We start from the raw sequence: 16,819 nt of genomic DNA on the forward strand, positions 1-16,819 counted from the left end.
GGTATATTCCTATCCTAACCACAAATCCGCTCCCCCTAAGGGTTAAGATCATGCTCTCTTCAATTCTTCTCTAATCTAAACATGGCTTTCCCAAGCATAGCATAGATAGTAAATAGAACCTAACTGTTGGCCAGACAATTAAGCAATTAAACACAGAATTGAAGAAACAACCATGTATTGGTGAATTATAATCAAGGTCAAGCTAATATCAAACAACAATATTCATGGCTAACTTACAACCCCAGATCAATGGGTGTTTAGCCACTCATGATGTAATCAAACAATTTCATAAGTTTTGATTAATTGAAAGTATAGAAAAAGATGAAGAATTCCGAGTTGTTCTTGCTCCTCAATGTTTCTAGTGTGTATTTTTGCTCCAAAGTGGCGTCCTCCCCCTTTCTTGGCCGGCTTCCCTCGTTTAATATAGGGTTTAGGGCTTAAAATCCCGTGTTTTGCACTTTGGTCCCTGAAGTTTACGCGTCCTGCCGCGGTCCTACCGCGGTTACACCAGGACCGCGGCCAGAGTGGCCTTCGGAATCTGCAGCAATGTTCTGCCGCGGTCCTACCGCGGTTACGCTCGGACAGCGGCCAGAGTGGCCTTCAAATCTGGTTTTGTCCCTTCGCTTGGTGCACTTTGTGGATATTGTATGATTGGCCTCCTTTTCTCCGTAATTGATCCCAAAATTACTCCAAAGACTTCTTTTATTGGATATAGTCTGCAAAGCATGAAAAGCACTAATCAGAGCATTTTGTTATCATTCTTTACCGTAAAAACTATACAAAAATGTGGTTCTTTAGGGCCTAATTATAGTCTAATTTACCTATTATCACCCATCATCAACACCCCACACTTAAACGTTGCTCGTCCTCGAGCAATTGGACAATATAACAAACCCCCCGACTACGTACAAGTATCAATTATCGAGGAACACCCTAACTTTAAACCACACACTATACCCTTGACTACAATCAATATCGGCACACAAGCATGAACACACAAAATTTCACATTCTTCCCGTTTAAGCATACCCAAGTAAAATATTTCAATTCAATAAATTCCAACAACCTATTCGTCACTGCCCAACCTCAACAATCGACTTGCGACCACTAAGCACCCTCAATTCATGCACTTACCCAACAAGAAAGTTTACAACATTACCAATCATTCATGAGATCATGTGCCCTCACCAACAAACGAAAGAATGAGTATAAATTGGTCCACACATTCAAATATACTTTTGAATATAATTTAAGGACATCACACAATTGAACAAAATTCACTCACTCTCACAAAGAATTCATGTGCATCCCGTGGTCGTACCATAAGCTTGCCCGTAGTGTATATCTCTACTAATTTAAGCTAGCCAAATCTATGATCAATTAGGACTTTTATGTTGTAATGTAGGCTAAGGGACGGGTAGGATATATTTAGAAATAGTGACTCACCCTCCTAAGCACTTTAATACACTACATTCACAATTCAAGCTCATATTCTTCTCAACCAACCCACTTGCCACATACAACATAGCTCTCTTTTCAATTAAGCACTTCTCTATTTTTCACTAGCACAAATCAATAATAAATGGAGGTGTTTATTTTTTCTATATACATTCAATATCATTTTTCTTTTCTTTTCTCCACACACTCCATACAATAAAGTTCATCGGCTAGTGACCTTTAATTTCAACTTTAGTGCACCAACGGGCCCTTCCATGGTTCCACTCAAAAGCTACTCCCCAATCTCTAACCTTACTTCTTTTAGCGACTAAGTGCCTTAGGAGGTACAGGTTCAATCAATATCAAATTAAGAACAAAATGGGGGTATGACTTGTAATGTGGATGCCAAAAGAAAGGTCTATAGGCTCAAAGGGGCTAGCAACGCAAAAATTTATTTTTATGTGACAAGCACATCCATGATCAAAAAAGAAAATGCCTACGTCATCTCCAAGATTAGCACAACTTACAATTTTGCTTCAATTAACACACGGGGCAAGTTCTAGACTACACAGGATAGCATAGAAAATCACGAACCTTACACACACGTTGCACATGAATCAATCAAGACGGTTCTGTTCAACTCTCAAGTCAAGCAAGCACAATTAAATGAGAAAATTAAGCAACATTGCACTATGCAGCCTACAAGTCAAAAAGCTGAGAAAAGGCGTCACAAAATAGGCTATTTACTTTACTTAAGCTTCACAATTCAAACCAAGTGCACGGGAAAACAGAATGTATGTCATAGCCTAATGTGCCAGCATCAATCATGTCAATGAGTATCTCAGAACGACTCAGTTTCTTCCTAAACTACTCCTAAAAAAAATTAAAATGCCCGGTTCTCTACACCCTTGGAAAAGAACCGGCGCCCAAAGAAAAATCAGGGATACTACCTAACTATCCTAAAAATAAAAAATCTTTTTGGTGTTTTTAAATCGGACTTTTATCCCTCAAGAAAATTGTCCTAAAGATCCATCGTTGGGAAAAGTCTGAATTTTTCACATTTTTTTTCAATTTTCGTTTTTTTTTCTTTTCGTTTTTTTTTCGTTTTTTTTTATTTAAACCTAGACTATGTCTACTACGAGTTCTAAAAGAAAAAAACTCAAAAAAATAGTTTTATACAATTACACTTCAGAAAGTAGTTTCCCCACCCCACACTTATATTATGCATAGTCCTCGATGCATGATTACATAGAAAGATATTAAAACAAGGGTGAGAAATACTCCCTGAGACCCTCTCGGGCCTAGCTCGGACATGATCCTCAATATTTAAGGGTCGGGACGACCCCACACTTAAGCTCAAACATGCACCTCAGCTTCAACTTTGGGTACTCAGACTTCCCCTACTCTGCAAAACAAAAACAACACAAAACTTGACACTAAAAAAAATTCAATAACTAAAAGATATACATGTTGGGTTGCCTCCCAACCAGCGCCTGATTTAATGTCGCGGCACGACGCAGAGTCTCGCTTACTCATCAGCGAGTACAACCTTTATCTTTTCACGATCAATCATTCCTCCCCAGTAATGCTTGACTCTATGACCATTCACCAAGAATGTCCTCTCACCTTTTAAAGCTCGTAGCTCGATTGCACCATAAGGGGTGACTCTCACCACCTTAAAAGGACCTGACCATCTCGACTTTAGCTTCCCAGGGAACAGTCGCAGTCTAGAATTGAATAACAATACCTGTTGGCCAGGCTCAAAGTGACGTGGCTCGATATGCTTGTCATGCCATCGTTTGGTCTTTTCTTTATATAGCTTGGCATTTTCATAAGAGTGCAACCTGAACTCGTCTAACTCATTCAACTACATAAGTCTTTTCTCACCTGCGGCTCCAAGGTCCATGTTCAGCTTCTTAATGGCCCAATATGCTTTGTGTTCGAGCTCAACGGGCAAGTGGCAGGCCTTCCCATATACCAGCTTATAAGGGGATGCTCCAATTGGTGTTTTATATGCAGTCCTATACGCCCATAGGGCATCATCCAACTTTGCAGCCCAATCCTTCCTATTCACACTTACTGTCTTCTCTAATATTTACTTGATTTCTCGGTTTGACACCTCAGCTTGACCACTTGTCTGCGGATGATATACTGTAGCAACCTTGTGGCAAACTCCATATTTAGCAAGAAGGTTATTCAACAATCAATTGCAAAAATGAGTCCCTTCATCACTGATTAAAGCCCGTGGAGTCCCAAATCTCGAGAATATGTTCTTTTTCACGAAAGCAGCTACCACCATGGCATCATTGGTTGGCAAAGCAATTGCCTCCACCCATTTTGACACATAGTCAACGGCTAGCAAAATATATTTGTTTCCTCTGGACGGCGGAAATGGCCCCATAAAATCTATCCCCCACACATCAAAAAGCTCAACTTCTAGAATATTATTCAAAGGCATCTCATGCTTCCTTGTGATTGTTCCCGTTCTCTGACATTGGTCACACTTCTTAACGAATGCATGCGCATCCTTGAATAAGGTTGGCCAAAAGAGGCCGGATTGTAACACCTTTGCAACTGTTCTATCTCCTCCATGATGGCCCCATAAGGTGATGCGTGACAATCATACAACACTAATTCCACCTCTTTTTCAGGAATGCATCTCCTCATCAACTGATCAGCACATTGCTTGAACAAATAGGGCTCATCCCAGTAATAGAAGTTCACATCATGTAAGAACCGGTTTCTAGTTTCAGATTAGATTTCGGGAGGGAATACTCCACTCACAAGATAATTCACATAGTCTGCATACCATGGGGGAGAGTCTTGGGTTATAGCAAAAAGTTGCTCATCAGGGAACATTTCTTTAATTTGGCCACCCTCCTCCACGTGATCATGATTTTCCAACCGTGATAGATGATCAACTACTTGGTTCTCTGTCCCCTTTCGATCTCGTATTTCAACATCAAATTCCAGCAGCAACAAAACCCAGCGCATCAAACGAGCTTTGGATTCCTTTTTTGTAAACAAATACCTGATTGTTGCATGATCCGTATGGACTATGACTTTCGTTCCCGCCAAGTATGCCCGGAATTTCTCAAAGGCCCACACAACGGCTAACAACTCCTTCTCAGTGGTGGTGTAATTCTGTTGTGCATCATCAAGAGTCTTACTCGCATAGTAGATAGAATAAAACATCTTGTCCTTTCTCTGGCCTAGCACTGCCCCAATAGCAAGGTCACTCGCATCACACATAAGTTCAAATGGTAGAGACCAATCAGGTGCCACAATAATGGGGGCAGTCACCAACTTCTTTTTAAGTTCCTCAAATGCGTTGAGGAAAGAATCATCAAAATTGAAAGAGACATCTTTTTCAAGCAGCCTGCACAAGGGAGTGGCAATTTTTGAAAAATCTTTAATAAAGCGCCGATAGAAACCCGCGTGTCCCAAGAAACTCCGGACACCCTTCACTGAGATAGGTGGAGGTAATTTTGCAACCGCCTCCACCTTTGCTTTATCAACTTCAATGCCGCTCCTAGATACTCTGTGACCCAACAAGATGCCCTCTTGTACCATAAAATGGCACTTTTCTCAATTTAGTACCAGATTTGTTTCTTCACAACGGGCCAGCACCTTGCTTAAATTCCTCAAGCAATCATCATAAGAAGACCCAAAAACTGAAAAATCATCCATAAACACTTCCACGAATTTTTCCACCATGTCGGTAAAAATAGCCATCATGCATCTCTAGAAAGTGGCTGGTGCATTACAAAGACCAAATGGCATTCGCTTGAAGGCAAAGGTGCCATAAGGACAAGTAAAAGTAGTCTTCTCCTGGTCCTCTGGGCATATGACAATCTGATTGTATCCTGAATAACCATCAAGGAAGCAGTAATATTCATGCCCGGCTAACCTGTCTAGCATTTGGTCGATGAATGGGAGTGGAAGTGATCCTTGCGAGTTGCCTTATTGAGCCTTCTATAATCAATGCAGACTCTCCAGCCCGTAACAGTGCGAGTGGGGATTAGCTCATTCTTCTCGTTCTCAACTACAGTCATTCCTCCCTTTTTGGGCACACATTGAACCGGGCTTACCCAGTTGCTATCAGAAATAGGAAAAATGATACCTGCATCGAGCAACTTGATTACTTCCTTTTTCACCACCTCCTTCATAATGGGATTTAATCTCCTTTGCTGCTCTACACTGGGGCGGTGTCCGTCCTCTAGAAAGATTTTATGCATGCAAAACGATGGACTAATGCCCTTGATGTCAGCTATAGTCCACCCAATGGCCCTTTTATGCTCGCGGAGGTCTCTGAGCAATTTTTCTTCTTGAGTGCTGGTCAAGCTGGATGAAATAATCACGGGCAGTGTCTCTGAGTTCCCCAAATAAGCATAACGCAGATGCGCTGGAAGTGGCTTGAGTTCTAGCTTCAGCGCTTCTTCAATAGATGGCCTGGGGAGGGTCAGAGTGACAGGCCTGTCCAACTCTTCAAATTTTCTAATCCCATGTACATAACTGCATGACATATCCAGCACTTGCTCAATCTCTCCCATCCTATCATCTTCACCATTTTCTACGTCCCCAATCAATACTCGTTCAACAAGATCTGCAGGGCTCATATAAGGTACTAACGACGTGGCATCACCTTCTACCACAGAGATCATGGACAATTCTTCATAGTAGGCTGGTAACTGGAGTGCTCTATAAACGTTGAAGACCTCCACTCGATCACCCACTCTCATCGTCATCTTTCCTTCACAAACATCAATAATAGCTCGGCCCGTGGCTAAGAATGGACGCCCCAAAATAAATGGGACTTCCTGATCAGGCTCGTAATCCAGGATGATGAAATCAGCTGGGAATATAAAAGACCCCACTTGGACAAGCACATCTTCAATTACTCCCTCAGGATGAGCAAGGGAGCGGTCAGCTAACTGTAAGATAACGGTGGTTGGGCGTGGTTCACCCAACCCCAACTGTCTGAATATAGATAGCGGCATCAAATTGATGCTTGCTCCAAGGTCACATAGAGCTCGCCTAACAGCATCTTTACCAATCGTGATTTGGATAGTGAAACTACCTGGATCCTTCAATTTCTGAGGTAACTTGCCTTGAATTCTGGAACTGCACTCCTCAGTGAGTGCCACAGTCTCGAACTCGGTCAGCCTCCTTTTATTCGCCACAATGTCCTTGATGTACTTTGCATATTTGGGTACTTCCTGTAAGATGTCAACCAATTAATTTGTACCTGCTTCAAGATATCAAGAAACTTTTTATATGCGGCATGATCTCGTAATTTCTGCAGTCTTTGCGGGAATGGAAGTGGTGGCCTTGCAACCAATTGTGGGGATTGCTCAGCCACCGCCTCTCCAGCCGGCTTCTCTGGCTCCTTGGCTTTTTCTGATGTTGATTCTACAGTGGCTGGCATCTCATTAAAAGTCACCTGTTTCCTCTTTTTAGATAGAACTCCTCTATTTGTCTCCCATTCCTCAACGACACAGCATTAAGGGTCACCCTAGGATTGGCTTCAGTGTCACTTGGAAGAGCTCCCGCTGGTCTAGTATTTTGAGCACTAGCAAGCTGTCCCATTTGATGCTCCAAATTTCTCACTGTTGTAGCAAGGGCTTAATGTTTAGCCATCATCTTTTTAAACATGTCTTCAAGGTGGCTTGTAGGATTCGCTTGTTGTTCAACCTGAGGTGGTCTATATTGTTGTTGAGGTGCTTGAGGCCTGTATTGATTCTGAGTGCCCTGGTTTCCACCCCAAGAGAAGTTTGGGTGGTTCTTCCAGTTGGGATTGTAAGTGTTCCCATATTGGTTTGTTTGGCCCCTATTTGAATTACCCTCAAAGCAGATAGACTCTGGGTTTGCGGGGCATATGTCGCTCGTGTGCCCTTCTCTACATATTTCACAAAAAGCCTGAACATGTTGTACCGGTTGTGTTTGCTGCTTGTTGATACTCAAATTCATCTGGTTCACTTGATTGGCTAGTGTAGCAATCTGCGCTGATAATGCTGAGACGACATCTAACTCAAGAACCCCTGCAGACTTTTGCACTGTGTGCCTGCCCATCTTTCCTTGCCAATCCGGATTGCTCTTGGAGAATTTGTTCAATAATGCATATATCTCGTCAAAGCTTTTCTCTAACACCTGACCTCCAGCTGCAGCATCTACCACGATCTTTGTTTCAGAATGTAGTCATTCTATGAAAGTGTGAGCTAACACTTCATTCGTCTGATTGTGATGAGGACAGTCTCTGAGTAGCCCCTTGAACCTTTCCCAAGCTGAGTATAACGATTCACCTGCTTTCTATTTGAAGGCCACTATTTCACTTCTGATCTTTGCAATTTTGCCTGAAGGAAAGAACCTTGGTAGAAATTTTCTCGCCAAATCATTCCATGTTGTAATGGAGTTAGCTGGTTCTGCCTTTAGCCATCGCTTAGCCTCACCCAATAGAGAGAATGGAAAAAGTGTGAGCCTCACATAATCTGGAGTGACCCCGTTAGTGATATAAGTATCACTAATCTCCAAGAAGTTCAGAATGTGCTGCTGCGGATCCTCATGTGGAAGACCCATAAATTGCCCGTTCGCATGAAGTAACTGGATCATGCTCTGTTTCAGCTCAAAATGCCCAGTGATCCTGGGCTTCACGATACTGGAGGTGACATTAGCAATGCTGGGCATTGCCACCTCCTGAACAACCATAGGTTGCTCCTCTGCCATGTTCACAGGAAATTGAACAAGTGTCTGAATATTATTCGTGTCCCTTTCTTCCCTCAACCTCCTGTGAAATGTTCTCTCAGGTTCAGGATCAAAGCCTTGAAGTCTGTCCTGGCTTCTGACCCTACGCATTCAATCAAAGTTCCTAAGATCTGAGCAACTATCAAGTAACGTTAGACTAGGCGAAATAAGCAATTAAAGCAAAAACTAGCGAGTAGTTAATATTCAAGTCCCCGGCAATGGCGCCAAGAACTTATTGCTCCCAAACGCACACGCAAGTATACATGGTCGACAAGTAATATAATGATAAGTTGAGTGTCGAACCCACAGAGACTTGTGTAAACTACTCACTAAATCACTAAGCTTGCTATTCAATCTAGCTAAAAGCAAAGTCCAATAATATGATTATACTATCCTATGATTCTAAGTAATACTAAATTATCAAGTAACGAATTGATTGTTGTGTATTCAGTAGAGATAAGTATTCCAGGGTTGTAATCGATTCACCATTCGTATTATGTTCTAATTAACTCTCCCTTTCATATAATTCACCCATGGTTGCTAATTAATCGATAAATGCTCTCGTAGCCTTCTCCCGAAGTACTACTCACCTATTCTCAATAGATTAACGCCTATATTCCTATGAAATCAATCTATTAAGAACGCATTAAGATCACGATATTTAATTAAGCACGGTGACTAGGTATATTCCTATCCTAACCACAAATCCGCTCCCCCTAAGGGTTAAGATCATGCTCTCTTCAATTCTTCTCTAATCTAAACATGGCTTTCCCAAGCATAGCATAGATAGTAAATAGAACCTAACTGTTGGCCAGACAATTAAGCAATTAAACACAGAATTGAAGAAACAACCATATATTGGTGAATTATAATCAAGGTCAAGCTAATATCAAACAACAATATTCATGGCTAAATCATAACCCCAGAACAATGGGTGTTTACCCACTCATGATGTAATCAAACAATTTCATAAGTTTTGATTAATTGAAAGTACTGGAAAAGATGAAGAATTCCGAGTTATTCTTGCGCCTCAATGTTTCTCGCATGTATTTTTGCTCCAAAGTGGCGTCCTCCCCCTTTCTTGGCCGGCTTCCCTCGTTTAATATAGGGTTTAGGGCTTAAAATCCCGTGTTTTGCACTTTGGTCCTTGAAGTTTACGCGTCCTGTCGCGGTCCTACCGCGGTTACCCCAGGACCGCGGCCAGAGTGGCCTTCGGAATTCGCAACAATGTTCTGCCGCGGTCCTACCGCGGTTACGCTCGGACAGCGGGTAGAGTGGCCTTCAGATCTAGTTTTGTCCCTTCGCTTGGTGCACTTTGTGGATACTGTATGATTGGCCTCCTTTTCTCCGTAATTGATCCCAAAAGTACTCCACGGACTTCTTTTATTGGATATAGCCTGCAAAGCATGAAAAGCACTAATCAGAGCATTTTGTTATCACTCTTTACCGTAAAAACTATACAAAAATGTGGTTCCTTAGGGCCTAATTATAGTCTAATTTACCTAATATCACCTATCATCAGTATGTTGCTGCTGCTTCTTGTTGTGCTCAACTACTATGGATCAAACAACAGTTGGTAGGTTTTGGAATTGAAGTGGGATGTATTCCAATATTCTATGATAACACTAGTGCTATAAGTATGACAAAGAACCGTGTTCATCATAAGAGGACTAAGCACATAGATGTTAGACACCACTTCTTAAGAGATAACTATGAGAAAGGTTTGATTGCAATAGAATTTTGTGCTACTGATAAATAAATAGCTGACATTTTTACTAAAGCATGAGTAGAGAAAACTTTGAGAGGAACAAGTTGGAATTAGGGATGATTAAGATCACCTAATAGGTCCAGTTCAGAATGCACAATGAAAAAAAAAATTGAAAAAATTGTATTTTGGTTAGGAGTTCTAACTTTGTGTAAATATCTAGATCAATTCTTACTCAGTTTCATACTTTAATTAGTATACTCCTGTGACATGTGTATATATGACTCACTGATCTCTTACAAAAGTTTTTCTATTATGGCATTTGAGGCATGTTCAAGAGAATTCTATATGAAGAACTTGGTTCATCAGTATGTGTTCATATGAAAGCTCAGGTATGTTTTCTATACTCTGCACAATTAGAAAAATTAATTTTCCAATCATGAGCAGAAGTCCTACATTTGTAAAATTCCCAGAAATTCTATCCGTTGAACATTGAACCAGTTTCATTTTCCTAGAACTCTAAAAACCGGGATTTTTGCCTAAAATCTAGCGATGCCTAATAATTACTAAGAGACTGGAATTACACCTTGATTAGACCTCTAATTGACCCCTGAAAAGGCTGTCGTTACTGCACTTATTACTATTTGCCTTTAAATACACACCACACCTCTTCTTCTTAATCCCATAACCGTCAAAATTGTATCTCCAGTTCAAATTGATTTTCCTCTTCAGAAATCCCAAATCGTCTTCTTCTCAGAAATTCCCAAAACACTTCCTTAATCGAAGAACCATGTCTAACCCCCAAGATAATCCTGGCACTCCCCCACCAGCATCCCTCTCTAACACATCCTCATCTACTCCTCCTAGTGAATCCCCAAAACCTAGGTTTCATAGGCAGAAAATGTTGGCTAGAAAAACTGTAGCATCTGGAGCCCTAAGGAAAGCTCTAAATGAGAGATTGAAGGCTGGCCAAAAGAAAGAAAGTCTTGTTCACGAATCTGACTCCAGCTCTAAGTCTGAAGCTTTTATTTCTGCTAGTGAAGGTGAAGAACATGGGTCTTCTGACACTGAGAAAATTCAAGAAACCCCTGGTGAGGTAAGTTCTTGTGTGGTATTTTCTACTGTGGTTGAAAGCACTGAAAATAGGTTTGTTCTAGTTAGTCCTATTAAAGATGTAGAGGTGGCTGAATCAGGTAGGAGTGGAGGTAAAAAGAAAAGAAAAGAGAGAGAGGGAGCAAGTGGTGATGAGAGGGGTAATGGGAAAGAAAAGGTTCTTGCTATCTGTGGGAGTATTGAAGAAAGTGGCATCAAGTCAGGTGGAAGTGGTTCTGGAGAGGCGGCTGAAGGGCTTGTTCATCTAAGCAAGCAACAAGAAGAACCTGTTTCATCAGCTGAGGAAACCCTGGCTGATCTTCTGAAGAGGGTTGGGGCTAGTTATGATCCAAAGAAGCACAAAGCTTCACAAAAGGCTCCAACTGCTTCCAAGCCAACCAAGAAAAGCAAAACTTCATCCCCAAAACCTACTGTCCCTTCAGTGCCTAAGGGAAGAGCTACTAGAAGCAGGGTCAAGCAAAGTGAAGCAGAGTTACAGAAAGCTCTGGAAGAAAGCAGGAAGAAAAAGAGGGAGAAGGGAAAAGTAAAGGTTGTAGAAAGCTCTGAAGTAGTAGTAGAAGAAGAGGAGATGGAACTGGTCCATTAAGAAAGAGGAACAACTGAAGAGGTTCCAACACCCAAACCAAGAAGAACCAAGACTTCTTCAAAGAAGTCTTCCCCTGTACATGTACCTGCTGAACCCTCTTTGGCCAAAAGAACAAGATCTGCAGTAAAAGGCAAGCAGGTGAAAATTACTGAGGAAGATAAAGAATGGAGTGGTGAAGAAGAATAGGAAGAATCTGAGAAAGAACAAGATAGGTTTGCCATCTTTGGCAAAAGAAATTTTTTGAAAGGAAGGCTGCTGAAAGACCTAGATGAACCAGGAATAAGGAGGTTGGTGGATGCTCTTACTGCACAAGGGTGGAAGGACATGGTCCTAGAAATGGATGGAAGGCTGGCTAGGAAAGAACTGATTGAGTTTATGGCAAATGCCACTGTGAAGAATGGGGTAGTCACCAGCCTGGTGAAAGGAGTAAAGGTGGAGTTTGATGCACTCAAACTGGGTGAGATTCTGGACATACCTAGTGAAGGGTATGATGATTATACAAGGCAAAAATGGCCATGTTTGGATTCTCTCCCTACTGCTCTCCAAATCACTAGGAATTTCTGTGATGCTGAAGTTGCTGAAGATGTGCCTGAAGCCAGGTTTGTGCAGAAAAGTGAGATGAGGCATAAGCACAAGGTCTTGTTTGAGTTTGTCAACAAGTGTCTACTGCCTAGACAGGAGAGAAGGCACACTGCCAACTACATGGACCTGGTTCTTATGGATTGCCTTGTGAGAGGAATGCAGATCAATTGGCCTGCTTTTATTATCAAATTACTAGACAGGGTCATAAATGGCTCCAAGGCTCATGCCACTCCATATGGGTTCGTATTGACTACTGTTCTGGACAGGCTGAATGTGCCTTTGAAGAAATGGGAGATGGAATCAAGCAAGGAACATTTTAGCGTCGGGACTCTTCTAGCTTGTGACTATCTAGTCAATGCCACCCCAGTTGAACCTGGTTTATCTCTGAAGACACCCATTAACAGCAAGGTTAGGGCCTTGGTTCAGGAGTGTGGAACTAAGGATGATGAAATTGCTAGGCTCAAGGCACGTGCGGCTAAGTTGGAGAATGAGAGAGATGACCTTAGAACTGAGCTAGCAAAAGAAAAGGAGAAGAGTGATGGAATGTTTCAGAATATGCTAAACTTCTCCAATCTCAACCATCTAGTTCTTCCAAGTCCTAGGCCTTCCAGTACTTGTCTTTAGATCTAGTCTAGTAACCCCCAGTGACCCGATTTAGGGATGTTTCAGTTTCTTTTTGCTCATGTTTTGGAAGTTTTTTCTTTCTTTTTGTGGTTTGTTTGTGGAAACATATCCTTATCAATGACTCCTGCTTTTTCTCTTGTTCTATGCAGCTTTTGATCTTAATAGTTCAATTATGTCTGTTGATTATTGATAATTTGATTCATGTTTTCTCTTGCAGTTGCCTTAGTGGCCATGAGTAATTATTAAAATCTGGGATTCACATTGGGTATGAAACTTTTCGATGATGCCAAAAGGGGGAAGAGATATTGTGCTTTATTCTTTATTCTGAATGAATGTGATATTTATAACCTAATTTATTCTTAAAACTGAGTTCTTACAGATTTTTTGATCAGTAAAAGCACAGAGTTTGTCATCATCAAAAAGGGGGAATTTGTTGGCCCAAGTTCAGGTGAAGTTTTGAAGAATGACAAAATGAACTCAGTCATGGACCAGGTCCATCATGTGAGGCACAGTATTTATCAACCTATACATGTGAGATGCACGTGAAGGAGATAAGTCTCAGCGATCAAGTAGCAATATCTCCTGAACTAATCGAAAAGGTTGCATATTGGATAACGAGTGAAAGTCTCCTTATGAGAAGAGAACACAATCCAGATAAAGGATAGGGTTGGAGTTTGTATTGTTCAAGGACTCAACTTCGATGGAGGATCACCAATTGAGTCTTAATCAAACTCTAATTACTAACTCATTAAATAATAGTGATTGTTCTCTTTTACAGGTATTGCACAAATGCAGAAGTTAAACTAAATTGCTTGCAAAATTGCCTCGCTTATGCTACTGTTCCTATTTCCTAGAGAGACAAACTCCAACCTAGAGTAATACCATGTGTTTTCCTAGGGTAACCTTTTGCCAAAAAGGGTTACAAGTTGTACAACCTAACTACTAAGAAATATTTTGTTTCCAGGGATGTTGTCTTCCATGAGACTTGTTTTTCTTTTGCTACAACCACTATTTCTTCCATATCTTCTACTACTACTCCTACTACTACTTCTGCTACCTTTCATTTTCCACCTCCATTTTTTCCTTTCCCTGATTCCCAGGATGGTAGGACAACTACCTTTATTCCTGCTAGCCTTTCCATTCCCTCACCTGGTCCTAATCCCTTCCTTAATGATCATGTACCTGCTGATACTTCCTTTCCTTCCTCTTCTTCTATCCTAAACTTTGATCCTGACATTCCTCCTCCTCCTCCCCTCTCCCTACCTGAAGTTAGGAGATATGGTAGACAACATCACACTCCTTCTTACCTTAAGGATTATGTGTGTCAACTTCCTTCTTTTTCTAGGTCCAGCTCCTCTTCTTCCCCCTTAGAATCTGAACCTTTCTCTTACTCACAAGCTGCTTCTGTCCCAGCCTGGCAGGATGCCATGAGAAAGGAGTTTGAAGCATTGGATAGTAATCACACTCGGGACATTGTTCCCCTACCTCTTGGTAAAAAGCCTATAGGTTGTAAGTGGGTCTACAAAATTAAATACAAGGCTGATGGGAGTGTTGAAAGGTATAAAGCTAGGCTTGTCATTAGAGGGGATACACAGGTTGAAGGAGTTCATTTCACAGAAACATTCTCCCCTGTCATTAAGATATCTACTGTCAAATGTTTAGTTGTTGTGGCTGTTAAGAAGCACTGGACTCTCTCCCAATTAGATGTCAATAATGCTTTCTTACATGGTGATCTAGATGAGGAAGTCTATATGAAATTGCCCCAAGGACTGAGTGTCTCTAGTGTTCCTTCCACTTCTGCTTTTGTTCCTCTTGTATGCAAATTGAAGAAATCTCTTTATGGGTTGAGACAGGCTTCAAGACAATGGTATGCTAAGTTGTCTCAAGCCCTATACTCTAGAGGTTACACACATTCCCTTAATGATTACTCCTTGTTTATTAAGGGTAAACCTGGGGGTCTAGTTCTATTGGCAGTCTATGTGGATGATATAATTATCACTGGGGATGATACAGCTGAAATTTCTGCACTCAAACAATTTTTGGATGAACAATTTAGGATTAAAGACCTGGGATCTCTACATTATTTCCTGGGAATTAAGGTATCTACTAATTCTAGTAGGGTTCTCCTTAATCAGAAGAAGTTTGTCTTTGATTTGTTCGCAGCAGTTTGATTGTACAGCTGTTTCTCCTGTGGTTTGTCCCTTGGAACTCAATAATAAATTGCATGTTGATTCTGGTGCTTTATTTCCTTCTCCTCACAAGTATAGGAGTCTGGTAGGCAAGCTCCTTTTCCTTACACATACCAGGCCTGACATTTGCTTTGATGTTAAGTCATTTCTTGAAATCTCCTAGAGTCCCTCACATGTATGCTGGCCTTCATGTACTTAGATATCTTAAGGGAAATGTGGATCTGGGGCTTTTCTAATCTGATTCTCCTAATTTCTCCATCCATGCATTCTTAGAGAGTGATTGGGTAGCATGCCCTGATACTCGCAGATCTGTTATTGGGTTCTGTGTGATTTTGGGGGGATGTCTGATTGGCTGGAAGTCCAAAAAGCAGCCTGTTGTGTCCTTATCATCTGCTGAAAATGAATATAGAGCCCTTAGTAAGGTGGTTGCTGAATTGACTTGGCTTTCTAGGCTACTCACTGACTTTGGAATCTCTGTATCTCTTCCTTTTTCTATATTTTGTGACAATCAGACAGCTTTACATATAGCCCGGAATCCAGTCTTCCATGAGAGGACTAAACATATTGAAGTGGACTGCCACTTCATCCGGACTAAGCTCTCTGATTGTTTGATTTCTTTATCTCATGTCCCTACTACTCAGCAATTGGCAGATGTTCTCACCAAGCCCCTTCCTGGTGCTCTTCATCATGATCTTCTGGGCAAGTTGAAGGTGGTTTCCCCCTCCAACTTGAGGTGGGGTGTTGAGCTAATGGCTTATTTGGCATCTAAACCCAAGATAAACATTGATTGTAAAGCTTTATTTAATCAGTCTTCTTTTTTGGGCCACTTTGTATTTTAGCCCATTTTAGTTTTCAGCCCATTCTTGTATTTTAGCTCACTAGATTAATACAGGTGAAGCCCAATGTATAAATAGGCATATAACATTCTAGAAAGACCCATCGGGTCATTCTCTATGGTTTAGGGAAAAGAAACAGACCTGACTCTCTTTCTCTCTCAGATATGAAAACCCTAATGTGATTTTCTCCTCTTTCACTCGATTTACAATGTTCTCACAATGTTTGTTTTGATTGTTACTTAAATTTTGTTGGATCGTATCGTTAAATCGGTCGTTGCGTAAAGATAAAAAGTAACACTTTATGAAACGATCGATTTGGTGGGGTCGTGTCGTTACCTTTTTTTTTCTTCTCATCTTGCCCTTCCTTATTATTAAATAATCATATTTATCCTTTACCTTGTCTTTTTATATAATGATTCTACCTCGTGCCTTACTTTTCTTTATAATATTGCAAGTTTATTCTTCATATTGTTGGTGCATGACATCATAAAACAACGGCAAATAATACAATCTATTCAAACATCGTATACATCCAAACAATACAGTACACTACAATACAATACAATACTATACAATACATTATAAAATGATACATAACAACCATCAAGTGATTCTATATATAATGCCAGCCTACTTATTGTTTAATTTGGTGTCACCAATTCTTAAAAGTTTCATTCTCAACAGATAATTTAGAATCCATCTTAAGAGCAAGATCATAACTTTCAGCTATAAAGTCAACCTGCAGATAACTTGAAGTCACCAATTAGAAACTATGAATTAAATTCAAGCTGATGAAATTTATTTCAAATGGATTCAACGAATTTGCTGAATGTATCTACTTCCAACGTGATCCAACCATGTGATATTTGAACTTGCTAATTAAATTGGGGTTTTGACACAGTTACCCACAAAAACAAAACTATTTACCATTGTTTACCCATTTGTTTTCCTACCCATAAACTAATTACATTTCCTACCCATAGTAGGTTTTGTGGGAAATTTTTTC

General features: G+C 40.7%; 2 protein-coding genes across 2 annotated transcripts; both read right to left on the bottom strand.

The window, feature by feature from the left end:
- Nucleotides 1–2,965: 2,965 nt before the first annotated feature.
- Nucleotides 2,966–3,615, bottom strand: LOC109216432. Its single transcript, XM_019380580.1, has 3 exons — nt 3,557–3,615; nt 3,325–3,458; nt 2,966–3,246 (listed from the first exon to the last, which is right to left on the bottom strand). Exons 1-3 carry the CDS (start codon nt 3,613–3,615, stop codon nt 2,966–2,968), a joined length of 474 nt encoding a protein of 157 aa, XP_019236125.1.
- A 25-nt stretch (nt 3,616–3,640) lies between these two features.
- On the bottom strand, nt 3,641–6,865 carry LOC109216433. Its single transcript, XM_019380581.1, has 5 exons — nt 6,776–6,865; nt 5,410–6,656; nt 4,222–4,816; nt 3,942–4,122; nt 3,641–3,843 (listed from the first exon to the last, which is right to left on the bottom strand). Exons 1-5 carry the CDS (start codon nt 6,863–6,865, stop codon nt 3,641–3,643), a joined length of 2,316 nt encoding a protein of 771 aa, XP_019236126.1.
- Nucleotides 6,866–16,819: the final 9,954 nt, after the last annotated feature.

Source organism: Nicotiana attenuata, unplaced genomic scaffold, assembly GCF_001879085.1.
Source record: "Nicotiana attenuata strain UT unplaced genomic scaffold, NIATTr2, whole genome shotgun sequence".
Lineage (NCBI taxonomy): Eukaryota > Viridiplantae > Streptophyta > Magnoliopsida > Solanales > Solanaceae > Nicotiana > Nicotiana attenuata.